The sequence below is a fragment of the Camelus dromedarius genome, chromosome 22, assembly GCF_036321535.1.
Source record: "Camelus dromedarius isolate mCamDro1 chromosome 22, mCamDro1.pat, whole genome shotgun sequence".
In the NCBI taxonomy this organism is placed as follows: Eukaryota; Metazoa; Chordata; class Mammalia; order Artiodactyla; family Camelidae; genus Camelus; species Camelus dromedarius.
The window spans coordinates 17,848,569-17,871,783 of NC_087457.1; the positions used below are offsets into that span (position 1 = coordinate 17,848,569).

The window sequence follows — 23,215 nt, forward strand, 5'->3', positions numbered from 1 at the left end:
GGGAAGAACCCCCAATTAACCTCATCTAGAGTGAGGCAGGGGGGCCCCAGAAAAGGCCTCTCAGGGCAGCTGTGAGATGGTGGCTGGGGCCTGGCTTCCACGGTGTGGAGACGTCACACCAGCTCCCAGGGCCATTCCATCTGTTAATTCCTCTGTTCCTGCTGCAAATATAGAATGAGAAGCCCACCTGAGGGTTTACAATACCTTATCTCAAGGTTTTTGTTGGAAAAGTTCTTTTTCCCACACTTGGAATATCTTTAGACGAGAATCAGGTCTGAAGGGGCCAATGGTGTTGGAAATAAATAGAGGTGGGGTGGGGGGTACCAGGAAAGTTTCTTGAGAGTACGCGTCAGAAAAACAGGCTAACATGCCCTTTTTAGGTCGGAACCACAGAAAGCTATCTGAATCATCACCCTGGCACTTCTGGTGGATGCATTTTTAATCATTTGTTTAATTTTTCTGGATGAGAAAATACCTAAAACAAAGTCAAACCTCCTTTAAAATCTACTTCTGAGTCCTTTCCAATAAAGTACTTATCCTTCTTACAGAGCCCCAAAAGCTTCCAATTCCTTTTTTTTTTTTAGACTGATGTATATAGTCAGTTTACAATGCATCAATTATTTCTAGTGTACAGCATAATGTTTCAGTCATACATATATTCATTTTCATTATAAGTGACTACAAGATATTGAATATAGTTCCCTGCGCTATACAAAAGAAATTGGTTTATCTATTTATATGTACTAGTTAATATTCATAAATCTTGAACTCTCAATTTATCCAATTCCTTTTGAAACAAAGACAACTCCTAACTGTAACAAGGATTTCCATTTACTCCTTTCTTCCTTCCTTCCTCTCCCCATACCTACCACACACCAACTCACCTCCAGCTGGCTAAACTTCGTTATGACTCTTGAACGAAGTTATTCTTGTCACTGAACTTTAAAACCAGTTCCACCTCCTGCCTGGAATATAATTTATCTAAATCAGGGGGTAGCCACACTGCTCAGAATGGTCTTCCCAAGGCTGTGTGTGCTTCCACAGCCAACTTCAGGGCTTCCCAGCCTTCAAAGTTATTAAAATAAAATTGAGCTTGAAAATCTGATCTCAGTGGAATGTTCTTACTTTTAAGAACTTCTTAAACCTGTCATCCAGCTTAAATGCAGTCAGTATCTACATTATACCTTTACTGTCTCTGTCCTTCATTAGAACAAAAGCTCTACGGTATTTGCGTACCACTCTTCAGAAGGAAAGCTAGCCTTTAGTCGTCTCTCGGTGACAGCTCTCCTACAAGCAAATAAGTATGCTCTGACCACGTATAAGAAATCACTCTTTCTGGAATCTCTCATTCTTTCTGGAGAACCATCTGCCAGAAATCTAGATTCTGAAGGGCTAGCATATACTGCAAGGCCCAGGGATAAAAAATGGATGCTGGGTGGAAGTTTCAGGGTATACAGAGTCTGGACAGTTAGAAGCAGAACTGGAGCAAGAACTTACTGAGCAAGTATCTATTAAATACTGCTATGTCTAACACTATGCCTGGTCTTATTACTGAAGAAGCTACAGAGGGGAGATGGAGAAGTAATTAGCAATTTCAATACAGTGTGACAGGTTTCCTCTAAAGGAATAAACACAGTTCTCTAGCAGCAACTAACCTTGGAGGGCAATGAATCCAGTAGGGCAACTAATTCCTCCTTTGGATGGTCAGACAGGCTTTCCAGAGGACAAGACAGTTATGGTGACTTCCACAGGACAAGCAGCTAATTTGTAAAAGGACTGAATTTATGGCCAGGGAATGGGCACTCTAAGTGAAGAGCCCAGAGGCAGAGATTGCCAGCACAGTCTCCCAGGGGCTGAGTACTGCCAAGGTGCAAATCACAAAGGGCCTGCACACGGTGGTGAGGAGGTGAGACTCAACCCAGAGGGCAGTGGGGCTCATTCTTAGGCCACTACAACTTTTTTGTTTTATTATTATCAAAAAAACCATTTTAACTGCTGTCATAACTGCTGCAAAGCTGTGATTTGAATGCATCAAATATTTTTAAATAAATCAATATGTTTCATGTAAGTGTTGAGGAACTCTTTCACACACTGGTATTCAGGGGAGAATTCAACAGAGAAGTAGCCAGAGGCTGGGAAGGCTCAGAGTAAGTAGGCAGGGGTGGGAAGGCCAGCTGGAGGGGCTGTCACCAGTGGCAGAGGTGGGAGGTCTATTTGGCTTGATCCTGAGATCAGCAACCTACTTGGCCTTGGGAGGGTCTGTGCCCCATCAAACACCTTCCTCTGCACCAGGATGTACCTACCTATAGTCCCCTCAAGGCGCTTACATTCCCCTGAACTAAATCTCTTTACTCATTGACTTAAAGGAGTAACACAATCTCTTCTAAAAAATAGAAAAAATGTTCCTGTGGTTCCATTTGATCATTTTACGGCACTTAATGTTTCTCAAGTATAGAGTCTCACAGTTTTATCTGATGGTTTGTATCACGGCTCCAGAATTTTAGATGACTTCAGAGAGGAAGTCAGTGAACCTTGAAAGGACATCATTTACATTTGTTTGCCATATCAGGTAGCACTTAAAATATATAAACAGGGAGATGTGAGGAAGAAAAACAAAAAGATTTCTAAAGTTTCCACAGGTTCACTGTAGATCCTTTTTATTTGGGGGTTAAGGGGGGTCAAGTGGAAAAATTATATGATTTAAAACATTTAAAAAAAGAACCACATAGTTTCCTGTCTGCACATCTTTTTTGGCATTTGTTAACATCAGAGTCTAGGTCTTGGGAGAGGCCAGTATATTTAGACTTTAAAAAGTTCACTTAGATTTAAACTAGAAGTGAGAGACTGCTAATTGCTAAATTTAGCTTCTACGCAAAACTACTATATTCAAAACTTAGCTCAACCTTTGAGGAGTAAGTATTTGCCAGAAGTCAAATTAACCTGCTATTTTGGCAAGAGAACAAGTTTGAGAAACATTTACTATTTAATAAAATGGCTTTTGAAATACCTTTAAATGACAAGGTTTATTCTTATTATATTTTTTCATAAATATACCTAGATTAAATTTCTTCATAAATATATCCAATAATAGATTAAGAAAGAACTGTTAGGAAAAGTGGTATGTTTAGGTGAAATGATGGATTAAGCTTGTAATGTTCTCATAGGCTCCCAGCTTTGGTACTTAACATTATTGTGCTAAATGGCCTTTAAAGGGCATGGGAAACGGTGCTACAAAAAGTAGTCTTTCTGGCAAAGTCTGAAATTAAGATTCTAAAGCCACTAATGTTTGGTTAAATGCATATTTTGAAAACTACATAGGCTCAGGCAATAAATTAGCAGAACTAAGAAATGATCATCAATGGCTAGCTAGGCACCTGAGAATCAAAATAACAGGCGACCTGGAGAATGCTCTGGAAGTACTTCTGTATCTTTAACCCTATGTTAACTATTCAGTTCTTTCTTTTAATCTCCTACCTTGCCTTCTTTTCTATCCTTTCTCCTAAATGAAGATGAGCAATTACCTGGAGCTATGGTGAAAGAAGAGAAGAAGGAAGTTGGTGTTATATATATGTATGTATGTATTATATACATACTATATATATATATGTGTGTGTGTGTGTGTGTGTGTGTGTATGAGATACTGAGGCAAGACCCATATATTGAACTCTAGGTATCATATTTTGTGAACTTGGGGATAATTACGACTCCCCTTAAGCCTCAGATATCTCATTTATTAAGAAAATTAAAATTTATTTACTTGTACCTGGCTGGACATGATGTAAATTCTTATAATCCTTATATACAGGGCTATCTGGCAAATGGCAAATATGTAAAATGTTTTAAAATTTCATGAAATACATTAAAATAACCAAGATAAGTAAATAACAATATAAAAGGAATGGGCTATTAACTAGTATATCTAGGTAAAGACTGTCAGTGGCTGTTAACATTACAAAAAGAGATTAGGTTCCAAGTAATCATTACGTGGAAGCACATACTGCCAGTATAAGGTATTCTTTCCCTCCTACCACAAATTCCAACCTAAATCTGATCAAGCCGCCTGTAACTCAACTACAAATTTACAGAAAGTTCAGAAACAGGAACGTATTAAACACCACCACAGAGAGACAACCAGCAACATCCCCACCATAGGAGATTAACAGACAAATAACCCGGGTTCTTCAACAAACACACTACAAGGGGAGAAAATGAGCAGGAACACAGAGCTTACTCTATTATAAGAGACTTAACAGACCAAACGCAAACATGGTGTAGATTTGGATCTTGATTCAAAAAAACTGTTAAAAAACATCAAAACACTATGCAATCTCTACTTTTGTGTATGTTTGAAATATTCCAGAATAAAAAGTAAAAAGAAAAAAATTAGGAGACTCCTGTTAAAAATGGTACTGAAAACAAGATAGTTTAGAAACTATCTCTTGGTTATTTGATTATTCCTCCAGTCACCAGAGTGTAACACACCAAGACTGTTACCACAATTTGTGTCTATATTAAGTGTAATGCAACTATGTACTTTGTAACTTAAGCCCAGGAATTAAGAAAAGGTATTTCTAGAGGAACAACCTGTATTCTAAATGTGTTTAAGCCAAGTTTCAGGTCCTTCTGGTACAGCAATACCATTTGCAACATGCCATTATGTAGTGTTTAATATATTTTGAAGCACATTATTTCATTTTATTCTCACTATAGCTTAGCGAGGTCAGTCAGAACAGAGTCATCGTTATTTTAAAGAGAAACCACCAGCTGTGATGGGTGCTCATGTTATCAATTTTGAGGAGGAAGGGAAAAGAAACACAAAGTTACCAGCTTTTCCTTTAACCACGTGATAAAGAAATTATCCACTAAAATAAACCACACTAGCCAAGAAAGCACTGTTCTTTTCACATAGACATATCCGTAAGGGAAATAAGAAGCAGATAAACAGAAAAACACCATGCTCAAGTTAAATGGCCAATGAGTATACGACAAGAAATTCAGTTTATTAATAAACCATTAAAATGCCAAGTCATTTTTGCCCACCACACAGAACGAATCAGTTTATATGCAACAGCAGCCCCAGCTGAGGGGGAGAGGTGGGGAAACGGGCATTCTCACACCAAGCACCATCTAAATTTCCATCTTCGTGCCGGGCACCATGCTTGTTGATGGAATCAATCTACTCTTCATAAACACAAGATGAAAAAGTCAAGTAAGCTCAACCTCAGACTTCAGTGTCTAGGCTTTTTGGGGAAAAAGTCACTGAACCCAAACATATCATTACGAAATGACGGATCCATACTGTCTTGATTCCAGAAAGCCACCAAATTTTCAATGGTATTAAAGAGAGTGCAAAGAAACAACTACAGGGCTTACAGAAACAAAGAGGAAATGTCAAACAAACCCACCCATATCACCGAGTGTCTTCCCGACTACACATTCCATTTCAGGGACCAAGGTCAGGTGTTAAAACAAGCAGAGGAGACATGTTCCAGGAATATTCCATCAGTGGTACACTGCTACAAAGCTAACATTTCACACTAATCTAAATATTTAACTTTCTGCCCCCTGAGCTTATTTTAAAGTATCTAGTCAATACCATTGCTCAGTCTGTTTCACATTTACCTTATGTGCATAATTCAAAGGCACTTTTTATGATAAATTTCACTTTTGATGACCATTCTGGCTATTACAATCTCCCACCTTCCCATTTTCAGTTTAATCTCATTGGGGGGAATTTCTAGACATGGAGAGTTCCTTTTCATTACTCTTCTCACATATTCTTAAAATTAAGAATAAAAGAACCAATCCTATTTAATGAGTAGTAATCTCAGTGTTCTACTGCAGTTCCTAGTAAGTGAATCTGAATACAAAACAAAAAACAACAATCTCTTATCTTCCTAAAAATCTTATCCTCAATAAGGTCATAAGTGGCCTTTTCTGAGGATTAAAAAAGTTGATTTCACCAAATATATACCCAGGGAAATTCATTATACCCCAACAGCGCAAGTCCTACCGAGCAGGCAGGGAAGCACACAGACAGAGCACACTGTCCCAGTCCTGAGCCACCAGGCAGGAGAGCCCATCGTTCCCGAGAATCACAGACATACCGAAGCTCTGCACAGCGAGGCAGTCCTGGAATTTCTTTCCATCAAAAAGAAGCTGCCCCTACCCTATCCCTGGGTATCAGAAAGAACAGTGACTGCAATACGCTGAAGCACCTTGAAAATATAAAAACATCCATTCATTATGGTACGCCAAAATAGGAAAAGTGAAGGAAAAAAAAAAGTGACAAAGACCCCAACAAAACAGTGATTACCAATGTAGATAACCAGCTACCAATTCCTTAGGCTCAAAATTGGCGATGAAAGGGAAAGAACTAAGCATTTATCCTGCCTTTTTGGGGAGGTAGAGGGTGGATAAACAAACTGTATTTCAGAATAAATAAGCAAAATTAGTAAAATCACCATTTTTCAACCCCTAATCAAGCAGTGAGGTAAAGATCAACACCCTGGTGATGAAAGCAGGGAAACCAAGCTGACAGGAACCTTCACGAGGGAGGGATTACAGAATTGCTGCCTGAATCCACAGGTCCCTTTCAGCATCACTAAACACAGATTAACCCAACCGTTAGCTACTTCATAATTCAATGCCACAAGAAAGCACCAGCACCACCCGCGATGGTGATTCTTGACCAAAAAAGGTGAACCTGGATTTAACCATACCTTCCAAATCGAATCAAGCATTTCAATTTGCAGTAAATAGAGGGGACACAGAAAGAAGTGAAAAGACATCTAAAGGAGATAAACTGAAAAACCCAGAAGGAGAGTGTTTTCCTCTGTAAGGCTGACACTTTTTTCAACAAGTCAATGGCATGTAAAAGGAAGACTGGGTAAGGGGAAAGTGCTAGGTTAAAAGACACGTAAGAGACTTAATGAAACGCAATTGACTTGGCATGAGGAATTCAACTGTAAAAAGACTTGGGATAAGTGTTTTACCATTTGGGATGACTAGCCACACAAATGTACACGTCTGCTATTTATATGCATGGGATTATGTATTACATGCTGCTCTCACACCTGCTTTCATTCTCAGTTCGAGGCTTCATTTTTGAGTATCAGTGAATATACAGTTGATCTGTAACAATGGTTTACCATGTAATCAAGGCTCTTTTCCTTGCGGAAGAGAACAGCAGAAGTGGTGCTTGCTTGGAGAGTAAGAAATGAAAAATGTCAGGCTTGAAGTATAAATGCAGGTTCTTCGTCACCCTCCTCTTCATTCCACAATGTATGTAGCTACTAGGATTTTAACTGCTCCGAGAAGCGATGGAGCTGGAATCAGAAGCTTCTCTACTTGAACAAAATAGTCTAATTAGTGGCTGAGGGTGGAGGAGTGTCTTTCTGTCTTTTAATTAAATATGTCTCAGAGGTCAAGAAGATCACCCGGTCAAAAATTAACAGCTCTGTACTAGAAATTATGCTGAGTTCATTTCAATTTTCTCACTTGAGTTTAGCAAACATTTGAGGGGAGCGGAGATAAAAAGTAGAATGAGGTCCGATTCTGCTCTCAAGATGTTTACACTTCAGTAGTAGAAACAGCCTGTAAATGACTGCGAGAGAAGCCAGAGCAAGTACTAAACTGCAGTGTGGACAATACCGTGCAAAAGATGAAGCTGATCGTTACGGGGAGAATGGGAAAGTCCTCCTGCAGGCCTGCTGACCTCGCAGCTGAAGATGAGAAAGACTTCAGAAAGCAGAGAATGTGCAAAATCATGTGAAGGCTGAAGGGGCAGCTGACGTGAAGATGAAAACCATGAAGGTGCAGGAAGGAAGGGACCACAGACGAGCTCACGACTTGGTGAGGCTGAAGAGGTGCACAAAAGGAAACAGGGCGACAACACTGGACGGGGATTTGTACCAAAGTGAGGAAACCCACAGACACCAGGTGACAGGTTTTGTTCTGTGAACAAGAGGAAACCGTTTTAGGCTTTTTACAACATCGCACACTACAACTCACCAACATGCCACTCCAGTCTATCTCAGATAAGCATTTACAGAATAAGCAAACTTATGAAGGATCTCTGAGGGTGAACGGGAGGCCTATATCACCCAGCTATGCAAACCACCGCGTATGCACTCACCCCCGCGCTGGTCCCTGGAGGACAAGCAGTGGGCGCAGAAGGCCCTCTCAAAGCTGAGGCCGGCACAGGAGCCTGCAGGGTCTCGGGCACTGCTTCTCCCTAGCCTCCTGAATGGCTTCAGCTGCTGAAGCCAAATCGTAACCTGCCCCAAACCTATGGTGGCCTTCTGGTAACTGCAGATCTTCAGGCCCACTCTACTCAGCCAGGAACAAAATGGTAACTTTAAATGTTTAAGACGAGTGTTTTCTAAACTTTACTTTCAACACCCTCTTTACACTAGTAAAAACTACTGAAGACACCAAAGAACTTTTGTTTATGTGGGTTTTATCAATTGATATTCACCATATGATATATTAAAATTAAAAAATTTAAAATCAATTACATATTGAAATAGGATATGTTCTGAGATTGAATAAAATTCATAATTTTATTATTACTTCTTAAGCTAAACTTTTTTTTAAAAAGGCAGAGTGTGAAGCAGTGAAGAATACCATGAGTACTAGTACAGTCGGGTGCCAGCAGGTGCACCTACCGCTACAGTGAGAAAAACTACTCTCACGAAAATAGTTTAGACTGTGTAAACTCCCTGCATGGGTCCTGGAGACAAACTAGGGGTTGGCAGACAAATACTTTTAAGAACTGCTGTACAAGAAAAAGCATCCCTTTATTCAAGGGTTACAAGTGTATGAAAAAGCAGAAGGGAAGAAATAAGGAGCCTGCATCAAACTTTAATGAAGAAAGAAATGCCTTCCTTTCACTGAGCAGGTGAGGAGAGTACATGGCCTTAAAAGAATGAAGTCGGAGGTGGCTGTTTCTTCTGGATTGTCCTAGTAAATTAACTCCCTTTATCCCTTCATTTCTCTGCAGAAGAAAGAATCTGAGTTTACAAAACACTTAAGTTGGGTCAGTTATTTACATTACAAAAGAATTCTGCAATTTCCAAGGAGATGTGACTTCCTGAGTTCTTAAGGTATTTGTTCGTAGCTCATCAATGATCAGATAAACAAGGAACAGGAATTCAAAGCAAAATGTTAATAGCCATTGTTAATCAAAGATTAGCAGGTTTGAAGAGAAGACAGAGGTAGAAGTGGGTGAATTTTGGTGTGGCTCAGTAAGTGTTTGATTCTTCTTTTTAAAAGGAAAAAAGTATTTTCGCTTTTTCAGAGCAGGACATGTGTAGAAATCAACATTAGTTTAGGTCTCTCGTTTCTAAGAGTATTTTGCTGTCCTTATTTACTGTAGTTTTGTTTCATTTTACTATTTCTCAGGTATCTCGGGCCCTAGGCACCTGGTGCCCTTACATATATCCTCAAAGCTAAATATGTGTCCTAACTCACAACAATCCAGCCTACACACGCCTGCTGGTATTGGGAGGTGAGGGTGTTAGAAAATGCTCAGTGGGTTATTCAATCATTATGGAGTCTCAGCACAGAGAACGCAAATCACTGGCACATTTCTGTGAACATCACTTCTGGTAGCTTCAAACTGGTCCAGAGCAAGGACAGAATTCCTAGACAGATCCCACTGCAGAGCTGCCTCAGGGGCAATGGGCATACGAGTCAAGCAAGCAGGATTCTGCAAGCTCAGCTTTTGTACCGTGATGTCCTTGTCTCTTTTCCTCTCAGCATCCAGATGACTCCTGCCTGCTCCCTGTGTCTACCTCCTGGCCTCTTTTCATTTACTAGTTCCCAGTGACTTTGGGGAAGTTACTAGAACTCTCAGTGTTTCAGTCTCCTTGGCTGGAAAACAGGTATCTTACACACAACTCCTAAGGGTATATATAGCACAGTTGCCCAATACATGTTCGTTTCCTCTCTTCCCATCCATTTAATAAAAACCTAGGGATCATTCAACCAACCACCTGAATTCCAGCAGCTCAGGAGCTTGCTGGACACACTTGAGACATCAGATAGTTAAAGAAAGACAGCCCTATACACACCACCACTCCTCTTGCTCTAATTCTAGCAAGGAATCTGGACCTCCTCAACACACAGTGCCCTACAGCAAGCCCGACACAGAGACTGTGGTGAAGGGCCGTGAGAGCTAGATTTCACTTCTGGCCTTACCAGGCCATTGAACCTCACTGGCCATCAGAACTTTGTCCTGAAGATAAAAGGGTGAGTTGAACAATTGTGAAATTTACAAACCAGATACACTTTTATTACGTGCATGCTAAAAGGCACGAAAAGATAGATACCAAAATGTTAATGGTGATTTGTCTCTGGGTGGTAGAATTTGATGACTTTTATTTTCTTCTTTTTATTTCCCTGGACTGCCTAGAAATGTTTTTCCTCTGTGAGACACGTAGAATTTTTATCATCACAAAAAAACTAAAACTATCTGCATTATGAAACATAAAACTCCCAAATTCAAGGAAGTTGCTTTTCAGAGCAAAAAAATCTTGCCCTCACCCCCACAGAACACCTTGTCTTTCCTTGCCTCCCTCTGCCCAGTGTGGCTAGGTCTCCTTCAGGCCCAGTTGCCAAGTTCCTAGGTGACCGCACGGGAAGACGGCAGGTGTGGGAAACACAGCACCTGATGCTGTGGAACTCAGCACATTTTCAGAGGAGAGGTGGAGACTGTCAAGACAACCTTGGTCTTCCAAATGGCACATGCTGTGCACCCTGCCCTGGAAAATGCAGGTATCTTGGCTCTATCTCTTGGGCACAGGGAGCATTCAGACCAGGCCCTGGAAGGCCCCCACTCCACAGAAGTGAAGGTTAAGAGATTTCATATTTGCTGAGTGTTGTCCCTGGCAGGGCACTTGCCAGGAACTTTACAGCTTTCCTGAACTTTCACAGGATCTCTTCAGACATGAGACAGAAAACTCACTTCCGATAGCTGGGGTCAGTACTGGACTAGCGGGAAATTCCATGGTGTGGCAGGAAAGCTATGAAGTGGTCTGATTGATTATTCACCAAAGGGCTATGTGCTTACCAGGTATAAGAGCATCAATTTGACAGGGCACTGGTTTTCTTTAGCGGGAGGGGTCAGGGGTGGTGCTAGGGTCAGTGAGGAAAGTGTGTGAGTAGGAAGGAGAACCTAACTTGACAATTCCTTGCTCTGCTGGTGATTCTCAAACACGACTGTGTATCAGAATCACCCAGAGCTTGTAAAAAATACAGAGCGTGAGCCCTAGGCCAGACACAAAGTATCAGATTCCTTGAGGCTGGACCACAGGAATCTGAATTACTGCAAAGTTCTAGAACCTTTTCATATTTGCTCCATAAAATTTGAATTGAAAGGGGAGAATCTGTCCTTTTTGAGTAAAGGCTCTGTTAAGTGTTGGCTGCCTCCACCTTTAGGGGCACTACTGCAATAGGGTATGCTGCAAAGCAAACAGATCAAGAGCATTCATTCAATTAAATTCAATGCATACTATGACAAAGCTTACCAAATTAGACACTTTTAAGTATGCACATTTTATCATAGCCCAATCATACTCAATAACACTGAATTTAAGAAGTTCCAAATAATAAAGCATAAAATAAAATCTGTGGTATCTTAAAAACTTCCATGTGTATTTCTAGGAGCTAGGATACTGAGTATACAAAAGGCAGAAAAACTACAGGTCTCACGACAAGAGACAAAAAGGCACATAGACATACATTCTCACACACACACATGAACAGCCACAGAGGAATCACTATGTGGACCCTCTTCTAAATTTCACATTTGTCAACTAATTTGCCATCTTATAGTCGAGAAAACTGAGGCCTGGTGAGGGTTAAGTAATTAAACCAAAGTTACAAGACTAGTAAGTGACAGGCCAGAATTTAAATTCAGGCTCCACCACTAGACGTGTTAGTCTGCTCAGGCTGCTGTAACAGCATACCATAGACTGGGTGGCTTAAACAACAGAAATTAGTTTTGTCACAATTGATGAGGCTCAAAGTCCATGCAGGTTTGGCTTGTCCTGAGGCCTCTGTCCATGCTCACAGTGCCTTCTGGCTGTGTCCTCACATGGCCTTTTCTCTGTGTGAGCATATCCCTGACATCTCTTTTTCTTCTTATAAGGACATCAGTCATATGATTAGGGTTCCCCCCTAACAGCCTCATTTTAATTTAATCACCTCTTTAGAGACCCTATTTCCAAATATGGTTATATTTGGAGGTGACCCTCAGGTTGGGACTACAACACATGAATTTCGGTGGGGAGGACACAATTCAACTAAAGACACTTGATGACTATGTAACCTCAAGAATGTTACTGTACCTACCTAGGCCTCAGGTTTTCAATTGTAAAACAGTGCTATTGAGAATCAAGTGAGGTAATTCATGTAAAATGCTTGGCAGTGTCTGACACACAGTATCATCATTTTACAGATGAGGAAAACAAAAGCGAGATGGTAACTTGCCCTGTGTTCATCTCTAAAGTGGGTGTTCTTACACTACAGAACACTACCTTCCTGTATAACCAAATGCATAATCTAGCAGAATTTTTATATAATTTACAAGTTTTCTTCATCACTTAAGTTCTTGCTTTTTTTTTTTTGGAATATTTTTCTTCATTACATAGAAAAGAGAAGTTCAAACTAATAAACATTCAGTTAGGGAAGTATACTACTTTCCTGGGATTGTATATGAATTTCACTTACCCTTCCTCCTCATTTGCAAAGACAATGCCTATAACCACACACTGATAATACCTCAGAAGATCAATACCTACTTTTAACATTACGAAAGAAAAGTAACTCAATTTTTTAAAAATTAAGATGGTACTTGACATTTGCCTAGTACTCTACGTATATTACACCCATTTAATCCTCAACACAATCTTACATCATTTTATTTAGCTCTCATAACAACCAGGTGAAGAAGGTATTATTCCCATTTTATAGCCGAGGGAACAGGAGCACAGCAAGGTTAAGAATTTTTCTTTAAGGGCACACAGCTTGACAATAACTGGCAGAACCCAAACTCTCACAGACATCTCAAGGCTAAGGCCACCATCTACCTTTGCAAGTTGCAGTACCTGGTTTTCTCATCCTTCATGCTTGGCATAGAGCAGGCACTCAGCCAATAATGAAGTCTGATTTGGGGCAATCTAGACTAAGCTGCAAGGACTCTCTTTTACATCCTTTATATGGGCCAAGTTTCCTGACCACTTTGATCACCACCAACCCCTTGTACTGACAGCTCTTTTAGGGCAGGAACCACACTCCCTGTCTTCCTCAGTGTCTAGTACACTGGGTACTCATTTAAGTTCAACAGATATCTGAGAAATTAGAGTTCAAGTAAATATTTGTCGTGTAACTGAATCAGAGTACATTCTTCCTTTAGTGATGGCAATGGATACTTTTCAGCCATCACCATATAAAAAACATACACAAAAAAAGCATTTATAAAAAACTCTCTCTTTTCATGGCCTACAAGGCCTTTTCCAACTGCAAAATTCTGTGATTCCATCACAGTCTACTCCTGACAGGTAGTTAAATTGACCACCTTGAGTACCAATTATGGGCACAATGGAACTGGATTCGCCAGTACAGATCTATGGCAATGTTCTTAGTCTGTGATGTGCTTCCAGGAAAATAAGAATTCTGCGTATGTGTCAGAAAAGTTCACAATTCCCAGAGGGAATTGTAAAGGATGATAAGGTCGATCTGAGTCACAGTGAACTGCTGTCCATCAAGACCCCTATGTCATAAAAAGGAGCTATATTAAGAGAAATCATGCTTATTTTCTCAAGAATACCCTGCTGTTCGGGATTTTTTTAAACTTCAAGTTTGTTTTGCCTCATGAGTTGCCAGGCAAATGTTGACCCTGCTATGGAAACTATCTGACTGCTTCTGAGCGGTTCTGTACACAGGGAAAGGAGGTGGGCACAGCCGGCCAGAGCAGGGTTCTAAACTCTGCTCTAAGGTCTCCTGTAACTTCAGGGACTTTAGGATGTCCATTTTGTTCATTTCTGTTGCTTTTAGGTATCCTGTTGTAAAATGGCTATCACCTCCCTAGCTAACTACTTCACAGAGCTGTTGTAGCAAATTTATTTAAAACAAAAAACAAAAAACAAAAAACCCAAGCTCCTAGAAAGAAAAGCATTCAATAAAGAACTGAAAGGATAAAGTATTGCCAGCGTCACACTTCCTCTCTGAACTAATCTTTTCAAAGTACTAAGATCTGAGACGGGCAAATTCACCAGAAAAGTGAAGCGTTACTCTAGGTTGTCTAAGTCAAGGCATCCTACAAATACTCTTCTCTGATGCCTTAAAGCAGAGAAAAGACATTTCAGAAAGAAATCAAGAGGCATACAAATGGAATAATTCTGCAAACAGCCAAACTAAAATGTTAAATTTATACACTTATCATCACTAATAAGTATTTTTCAATGTATACAATATACAAAGCACTGAGCCAGAGGCTGTGAAAGATACAGAATTAGTAAGAAATGTCAATATGTCCTCCTGTAGCGCAACTACACCATACAAAGAAACTTTTGTTTAGATTTCCCAAATAAACAAAAGTTTTAAGTTTCCCCAGGACACAGAAGAACAAAATGTTTTTTCCTATTATGATTTCCTGGCTTCACAGAAAACTGTAGATCACACTGGGGAAGAAACTCTTCTTTTATCTTTATTAGTTTCCACTGACAAGCAGCAGCTTTTTCAAGAGTGACTGAGCTACAGAATAACTGTAACTTCCACAACAACCCGATTAAATATGATACACACATGACATGGGGGAAAAAGGAACCCATGTGCCCTTCAATTTCAATCAGAAAAGCTAAAGCGTCCTGTCAGGGAAAGCAGGAAGAAGATCAAAATCATGTGGTTTGGAAAGAAGATCAAGAACGATAGGATAGAAATATTCCAAATAACACAAGCCACTTGGGACTCCTTGAATACCCTGCCATATTAAATCACATGCGGCAATGCACTGAAAGAAGTTAAGGCCTATCTCACGCCTCACTTCTGCTACTGATTGAGCTTGAGAAAAAATTAAGATAATCTTTTCAAGTTATTCAATCAAAGGTAGAAATTATAGCCTGGACATTTAAGGGAATAAGCTCATTAGGTGGGGTAAAAGACTTGTCTTACAATTAGTCAGTGTCTTTATTCAATTAATTTAAAACAGGAAGCACCAAATTTCCTTAAAGCTTTACTGGTATTAGTTTGTTAGAACTGACTGTTCTAATATTTAACTTCTTTATGTATGTTTACTTTCCCCTTTAGATTTATGGCTAAAATGTTCTCAGAAAGAGAACTTATTATCTGCTCATTTCACATTTAATATTCTATTTTTCCAAAGCCACGAAACTGATATTCAACAAATGAAGCAAAGTGAATGCTAAGAACCAGCTCTTATGTCCAAGGATGGTGAAATAAAGAAGGGTTTATACCCCAAAGCAAATAGGGCATATTCATAATAAGGAAATCTACAGTGCTTAAAATGAAATTTTGTATTCACGGTTCTGATCAAGCTGAACCTTCTTTTGGGACAGCCAATCATGAACAAGACTGCTGTATTTGGAATTCAGACAGCAAGAATAGGCAGCCTCTTCACAGAAATGGAAAAATGACACTCTGCCAACTCTACGTCCCGTGGTGTAATCTCATATGAAGCACTTGAACAATTCTTAGTTATTATTTTTTTTTCAAAATGAAAAGTAGATCAACTTACATGGCTCTCTGGCAATGAACTGAGGTACAGTGTTGGGCAGAGGAGTACTAGGGTTTGGAGTCCCTACTAGCTTGTTCTTGGCCATCTTCGTGTTTGCCTTAGCAAACTCTAGTCGTAGTGTTTGCGGAATTTCAGGATCGAAGCGGATGCCCTTTGGAAATAAAGAACAAATGGAAGATGTTTTCATTTCCTTAGAGTCAAACCGGAATGGTGACAAAATAAACACACCAGTAAACCCTGGCCCATCAGAAAAAAAGGTCAGCGAGAGCTCTCATCCTCACTGCTTACACAGAACACAGGGAAACCCTTAACGCAGCCATGTCCACAAAGTCAGGAAGATTTAGTTTACTTTATTAAAATTTTAGATGCATGGTTTTTCAACTATTCCTTTTCTTCCTGGACTAAAACTTTCGGGTTCAAATTTTAAATTTGGACCAGCAAATTCCTATCAGAGTTTAAAACTAATTAACAGCTACCAATAAGAATAAATTAATGTAAAACACTGCACAACACTTTAAAGTCTTAACATTTAAAATCTAAAGAAGCAAAGCTCTGACCAGTGTTGACAGTGACTTAAAACAATGTAATTCTTTAATGCCTTAGTTTCATCACCTCTACAGGGGGAGAATTCCCATCCCTTCTAAGTGCAGAACTTTCATAATAGTAGTATGTGTACTCTGAGTTATTAAGTAGACAAGAACTAAACAGTTTTAAGATTTCAATGTAACTAGTATTATTTAATTCCAGTTAGCTTATAAATTTATATAGAATATGAATGTCTTGATATGGCACAGTCCTGATTTTGATTATAGCTGGTTTATTGGCTACACGGATAAACAGACAACAGACTATATGGGTCAAAGGGAGGGTAGTCATTTCAATTACCCTTAACCCTATTATTGCAGTTTATCTAAACCAAAACATATTCAATAAAATAAATCACAAGCACTGTAAAACACAAGATTTAGGGCAAGATAAGTCTGTTCTGAAACCCTCCCACCATTCGAGAATGCTTCTATTACTAAGTATAATGAATAGTCACATGGTATCGACGACCAGTGCTATGGATTCTGGCCCCTAACAATACACAGGTTTTTTGTTTAGCACACACAGTGGGGCTGTAGGTCTCAAAGCCCCATTTTTCTTTTACTAGCTTGAAGAAAAGAGCAATTTCCACAAGAAATTAGTAGGAATCTCTCACTCTGTAGACCAGGATGAATTCTGAACTTCGCAGGCTCAGCTCCAAAGATGGGAGAGGAAGAGCCTGTGACTGAATGGTAACAGCAGTAAGAGAAATAAGGTGGGGGGTTGGGGGGGAGGTCCTCAGGGAGGTACAACAAATGCCACAGAGCCGAGACCCATGATGTGGGCAGAATTTCTTCATGAGTCTGATCTATCTATTTCCTAAGAAGAAACCAATTAAAGGCAGCAAACAGGTGGGGATGGACAAGAAGAGGAGTCCTCTTGTATGGCACTAACCAATGACAAAAGTGCAAAGGGGGTGCCAGCTATGTAAAACGTAAAAAGAAATTCTTTAACTGGTTTCAGTTTCTGTTTTAATTTGGGAAACCTCAGGATCACCTTGCCAAAAATGCATAAAAGAGCAAAAGACAAGGCAGCCTTCTGAAGCAGCGTTTGCTTCCATTCACTTCCACTGAGAACATTTCACTCTATCAAAGCTAATATCACAACACAGTAAATATTTCCAAATATGGGTCTGAAGAGCTGTGGTCTTGCTGGGAGACAAGTGCAGTCCCTGGCTGTCACTTAAAGGCATGCTGGGGAGGGACTTGCATACTCCTATCAGCTATGTCCTCTCTGGCACTCAACTCCGCAAACCTTCCTGTGAAGAAGCAGCTTTCCTACCAGCCCACATCAACGTGAGCACCATGGGTAACACAAGAAGAGCATCCTGGGACCTGTCAGTGGTCCTCCGGAGCTCCTAGTCTGAGGGAATGAGGCTGCACATCTGAATTCTACACTTCAGTTCTTCCATGGATGCTCCAGAGTTGATCGAGGCTGCACACAATGTGTCTGCCTCTTACACAACCTGCTCTCGTGGCTCAGGTCCCAAAGCGTGCTTAACTAAGTACCCCCCACTCCCTGCCCCTCCTTCATACCCCTCCTCCCTGTTTGAGCTGAGTTAACACCACCATCATGTTCCAAATCAAAGTTCCAGCTCCTTATTTAAAAAGAAGAAGAAGAAAAAAAAAAAAAAAAACTCAGAAGTTAAAATGACCTAATTTGTTTGGCAGCTTATTCAGAGGCCGGAGGCTTAGAATACAAGCCACATTCCTCTAACATCTTTAGCAGCAATACCATATTTGGTAATCAATATCCTGCTAAGCTCAGTTTCTATCCAGAGGGATTAGCCAAGCCAAAAACATTTTAAATGTTAAAGGATGATGAAGAGGATGCAGTGTGGGGCAGGGTTAGGGAGAACATGGAAGTGAAGAGGAACAAGAGAGAGAAGAAAGATGAGAAAGAGCAAGACAGATAAAAGATATGTGGAAGAAAAGAAAACAACCGTATGCTTTTAATTAAAGCCCAATAAGATTATTCTCTGGCCACACTGACTTCACATTAAATGCTGTCAGGGTAAGATTACTACCAAGCCAAAGGGGGCATGTGTGTCTTTCAAAACCAACTTTTCCCTCTCTTGCCTATAATTCACCAAAACTCTCATAAGTAAATAAAAATCTCTTCTAATCGTAAATGGTGTCTTATCTCCTTGGTGATCAGAAAGGTCAGTTTCTGGATATCAGCATATCCATTTGAGAACAAACAGTAAGTTGCTTAGAAGCAACCCAATCTGACTGGCTATAGGAGCAGCCAATCATCTCTTCAAAATGGCCTAAACACTGTGACCAAAGCAACACAGGTCCACTGTGATCCATGAAGGCTGAACTCCTTGCCCAGGGCAAGCTCTGGAAGATAGAAAGTATCTTTAGTAGTCTGCTAAAGAGTACGTCAAGGCAGTTGCAAAAATATGCTTACGTGTCATGGACTGAATGTTTGTGTCCTGAAGGATTCCTGTGTAACCCCCAGTGTGAGGGCCGTTGGAGGTGGAGCCCCTATGAAGGGATTAGTGCCCTTCACAGTGTCACAAAGGGACATGAGGAGATCTCTCCAAGTGCACACACCAAGGAAAGGCCGCAGGAGCACACAGTAAGGAGGTGGCTGTCTGCAAGCCAGAAAGGCGGTCCTCACCGGATAATGAATCTGGACTTCCTAGTCTCCAGACCTGAGAACTAATGCTGCGTAAGCCATGCTGTCTGTGGCTGTTCTGTTACGGTAACCAGAGCTAAGACACCCTGTTAACACAGTTTTCTTCCCTGGGCCATAGTTCCTAAAACACTTCAAAGTACTGTTTCTGAACTTTCTGTAGTCTCAAACCAGTAAACCTCCCCTTCTCCACCAGCCCGTCCCCACCCTGACCATGCCCCTCACTGAGGTGGCTCAACCCACAGCAAAGTTTTACTCAAAAACCTTTGTTGATATATGTGATTACCAGAAGTCTTAATAATTCAATCTCAAAAGCTACAGAGAGCAGTTAGAAGCTGGAAGGAAAATTCAAACTCTGCATTTACATACTGCAGTGCTTTAAGTCACAGTGTACCACTGCATATAGGACTCTTTAGGGAATTTTCAAAAAATCCTCTTTCTGCTCCTTTCTCTTAAAAATGAGTAAAGCTTACAAACTATTTGTAAATAGAAAATCTTAAGAAGAATTTTCTGAACTGTGGGTTTAAATCCCCTATGCAAATCTGTCTCCTGTTTTAAGATTCTAAGCAGGTTAGCAAGCTTAAAAATACCATTTTATTGCTCTACAAACTGTATCAAAGCCTGGAGTCCTAGGATGATAAGGGAAGATCTAATATATAATAAAACACAAGGAAATGGGCAAGATGAAAGGAAATCACTAAATCCTGAAGACCCAAGCCTCCAGGAATCTAAAGTCAGTGTAAATGAACTGCAGCTCTTTCAGTGACTTTCTGGAAGACAACATGGAGACACTATTAATTAAACATGCTTCAAAGCTCAGGTCCAAAGTAGCTCTCCTGCTTCCCTAGCTGTTGCGATACTGGCTACTTGTGCACACTGGTTGTGCTGGAATGATTAGTTGGCTATAGACCATGTGTTTAGAACCATATGATTATCCTGAACATAAAGGTTCAACACCATCCCAACTATTTAGTAATCAGTGTCACTGGTACTAGATTAATGTCATCCCACAGGAGTGGAATTGGTATTAATGTCATCCCACAGGAGTGGTGTTGGTATTAGTCAGGAGTTTATTCAATGAATAATGGGAAAAAAGAAAGGGAAGTGTTCTTTTAAAATGATTAAAACATCCTTAGAGGTCTACCCTCATATTCAATGTGAGGTCCTTGATTGAACAAACCAGATGTAAAAGACCTTTTGTGGGAAAATGGAGAAAGCTGAATACAGAATGGGCATTAAGGGATATTTGGGAATTGCCAATTTTATTAAGTATGATAATGTGGTAATGCAGAAAAAGTCTTTAGTTTTTAGTACTGAAATACAAATAATATATAATGAAAAAAGGTCATAACATCAGGTATTTACTTTAAAATACTTAGAAAAAAAGATGAAGCAAATGTAGCAAAATGTTAAGTTGGTAAATTCTGATGATGGGTTAATGGATGTTCATTACTATGCTCTCTACCTTTTGGTGTTTGAAGTTACATAATAAAAAGTAAAACCAAAACAGATTTAGCCAAGCACATAGAACGTCCGTCATGTGCTAGCAACACAATGATCACTGGAGAGCAGTCCCTGCCTTCAGGAGCTCAGAGCTCACACTCTGGTTGGGCAGCTGTACAGGTAAACTAGTGGTTAGATAAACATATAAACACAATGTTTAGGGGTCCATGGGAAACACAGCTAAGGTGGAGAGTAACTGGGGATGAGGAAGGAATCACAGAGGAAGAGACAGGAGAGCAGAAATTTACCAGGTGGTAGTCCAGGAAAGAGCTCAGCAAAGTTCTGCGTGACAGCAAGTGGAGAGGGTGCGGGCATGGGTGTGTGTGCGTGCAGGGGAGGTTTGTAAGTGACTGCACAAGCACTGGGTAAGATCACGAGGAGCTCCTGAGTCATGAGTGAGGACTCTGGAGTATTTGCATGGCTGAGCCATTAAAATGTTTCAAGCTGGGGGGTTATGATGAGATTTAGGTAGTAGAGCGTAATCCTCAAATGTTAGCATGCATCGGAATCATCTGGAAGACTTCCCAGAGTGCTGAGCCCCACCTCCAGAGGTTCTGATTGAGTAGGTCTGGGATGAGACCTGAGAATCTGCATTTATAACAAGTTTCCAAGATGATGCTGATACTGCTTGTGTAGGAACCACATCTGAAAATTACCACAGTGGGGGACGACGCTTAGTGATGAAAGAGCGGCTGGACTTAAAGGAGAGACCGGAACAGGCCAGAAGTGAAGCAATTAGAACAGCCCTGGAAAGAGAAGTCAGCTGGGATAACTGCTCTGCTGTTCCTTCTTCTCTGGGAAGCACCCAGAGGCCGATGTCCAGGTCCTATGTCCTTACTCCCCTGACAATAGCTGACTATTTAAGGGACACACGCTGCCCACAATGACCAAACATTTTTTCTTCTGAGGAGTTCAACCTTGAGTTTAAAAGTACAGAAAATGAAGGTGGCTGAACGTGTTACCTTAACAGCCTCCCACTAGAGAAAATGTCTCCAAAAGCCTGTCACTGAAGTCTTCAGAGCCGTCCTAGTGCCTGATGGAGTCTTTTATTTGGTACATCCTTGAAATATCAGCTATACCTCAGCGTCTTTAACAAACGGTTCTACCATTAAAGTAAGGGGGTTTATCAGTCCTTGACAACAAGTTTGAGAGACAATGGAAGTATTCAGTTAGGGAAAAAATGGTAAGAATGAGGCAAAGCTATTTACATTTACTGAGAAAGATGTCCATGTCAATATTAGGTTTAAAAAAAAAAAGATACTCAACAATGTTTAGGAGTCTTAGGAGGAAGAGACTTGGTATATATATATGTGCATGAACACATCAGTAAGCCCAGGAACATTTATAATGTGACAATCCACTTGCTAACAGTGGTAACTGTGGTGGTGACATGGGAGGTGGAGAGCTGGGATTTGTATTCTGTATAATTTTGTATCACTTGAATTTATTATAAGTATGTATAATTTATAGTAATAATTTATAAGACCTGATACAGGTTAAGAGAAGAAGAGGGAGAAAGTGGGAATAAGGGATTTTCTATGGAGTACTAGCAGAGCCAGAGCAAACCAAGTCATAGATATTCTGGCACACAGCACACAACCAGCAATGTTGGTCTTTTCTGTTTAAGTTTTTTAAAAATAGTTATTTTGAAATACTTTCAGACTCATAGAAAAGCTGCAAACATAGTATAAAGAATTCCTGTATACTGTACCCTTTGCCTAGATTTCTCCACACACTTTTTTTTTCCTCCCTGAACTATTTAAGAACACACTGAAAGCACAATGACCCTTTATCCTTTGCAGTTTGGCTTCCTAAAAACAAGGACATCTCTTTGTTTTCCTGATCCAGGATCTAATGCAGAACCATACATAGCATTTAGTTGTCATCTCTTTAGTCTCCTAGAGTATTTTCCACAATCCTTGTCTTCCATAACCTTGACATTTTTTAAGAGTACAGGCTATTTATTTTGTAGAATGTCCCTCAATTTGGGTGCATCTGATTTGTTCCTTGATTAAATTAAGGTTATATATCTTTGGCGGGGGTTATCACAGAAGTGTGTGTTATTCTCAGTGCATCGTATCAGGAGGCACATGATGTCACTTTTGTCTCATTACTAGTGATAATAACTTTGGTCACCTGCCAAGGTTCTCCACTGTGAGGTTACTATTTTTTCCTTTTTAAATTAATAAATAACACATAGGGAGATTCTCTGAGACAAAATATTTTGTTTCTCATCAAATTTTCACCCACCAGTTTTAACATCTACTGATTCTTAACTGAAGCGATCATTCCTGTTGTGATTGCCAAATGGCTAGTTTCTAATCCCATCCTTCCTTCCATATTTATTAGTTTTCTACTCTAAGGAAAAGCTTACCCTTCTGACCTGTTTATTATTTATTCCTTTCTATATTCATTTGTTCATTCACTCACACGTTAGTACTGATTCATACCTTATTTTATTCTATGATTTATAATTTATTACCCTTATGTGTTTTGATGCTCAAATTGTCCCAGACTGATACACACCCATGAGCGCTTTCACATCCATATCTATTTCTCTACATCTATTTAGATGTATTAAGAACACAAGTTTGTACTGATAGCCCCGATTTCAGTCAAGCACCATCAGGTTAATTCTAGGCTTTCCTTTCCTTATTTGTGACTCCCTCTCTGAAGCCTAGTTCTCATTATCCACATTTACTTATTTGCTCAATACGAGAATGCATA

At 40.0% G+C, this 23,215-nt stretch overlaps 1 protein-coding gene across 5 annotated transcripts in view; it reads right to left on the minus strand.

Moving 5' to 3' along the window:
* Positions 1-23,215, minus strand: part of RBPMS (RNA binding protein, mRNA processing factor) — a 158,717-nt gene that overhangs the window by 44,811 nt on the left and 90,691 nt on the right. For all 5 annotated transcript variants that reach the window (XM_031440172.2, XM_031440176.2, XM_031440175.2 and 2 more), the window contains exon 5: positions 15,761-15,911. In XM_031440172.2, the coding sequence (XP_031296032.1) occupies positions 15,761-15,911 (151 nt within the window). The remainder of the gene's footprint in view (positions 1-15,760; positions 15,912-23,215) is intronic.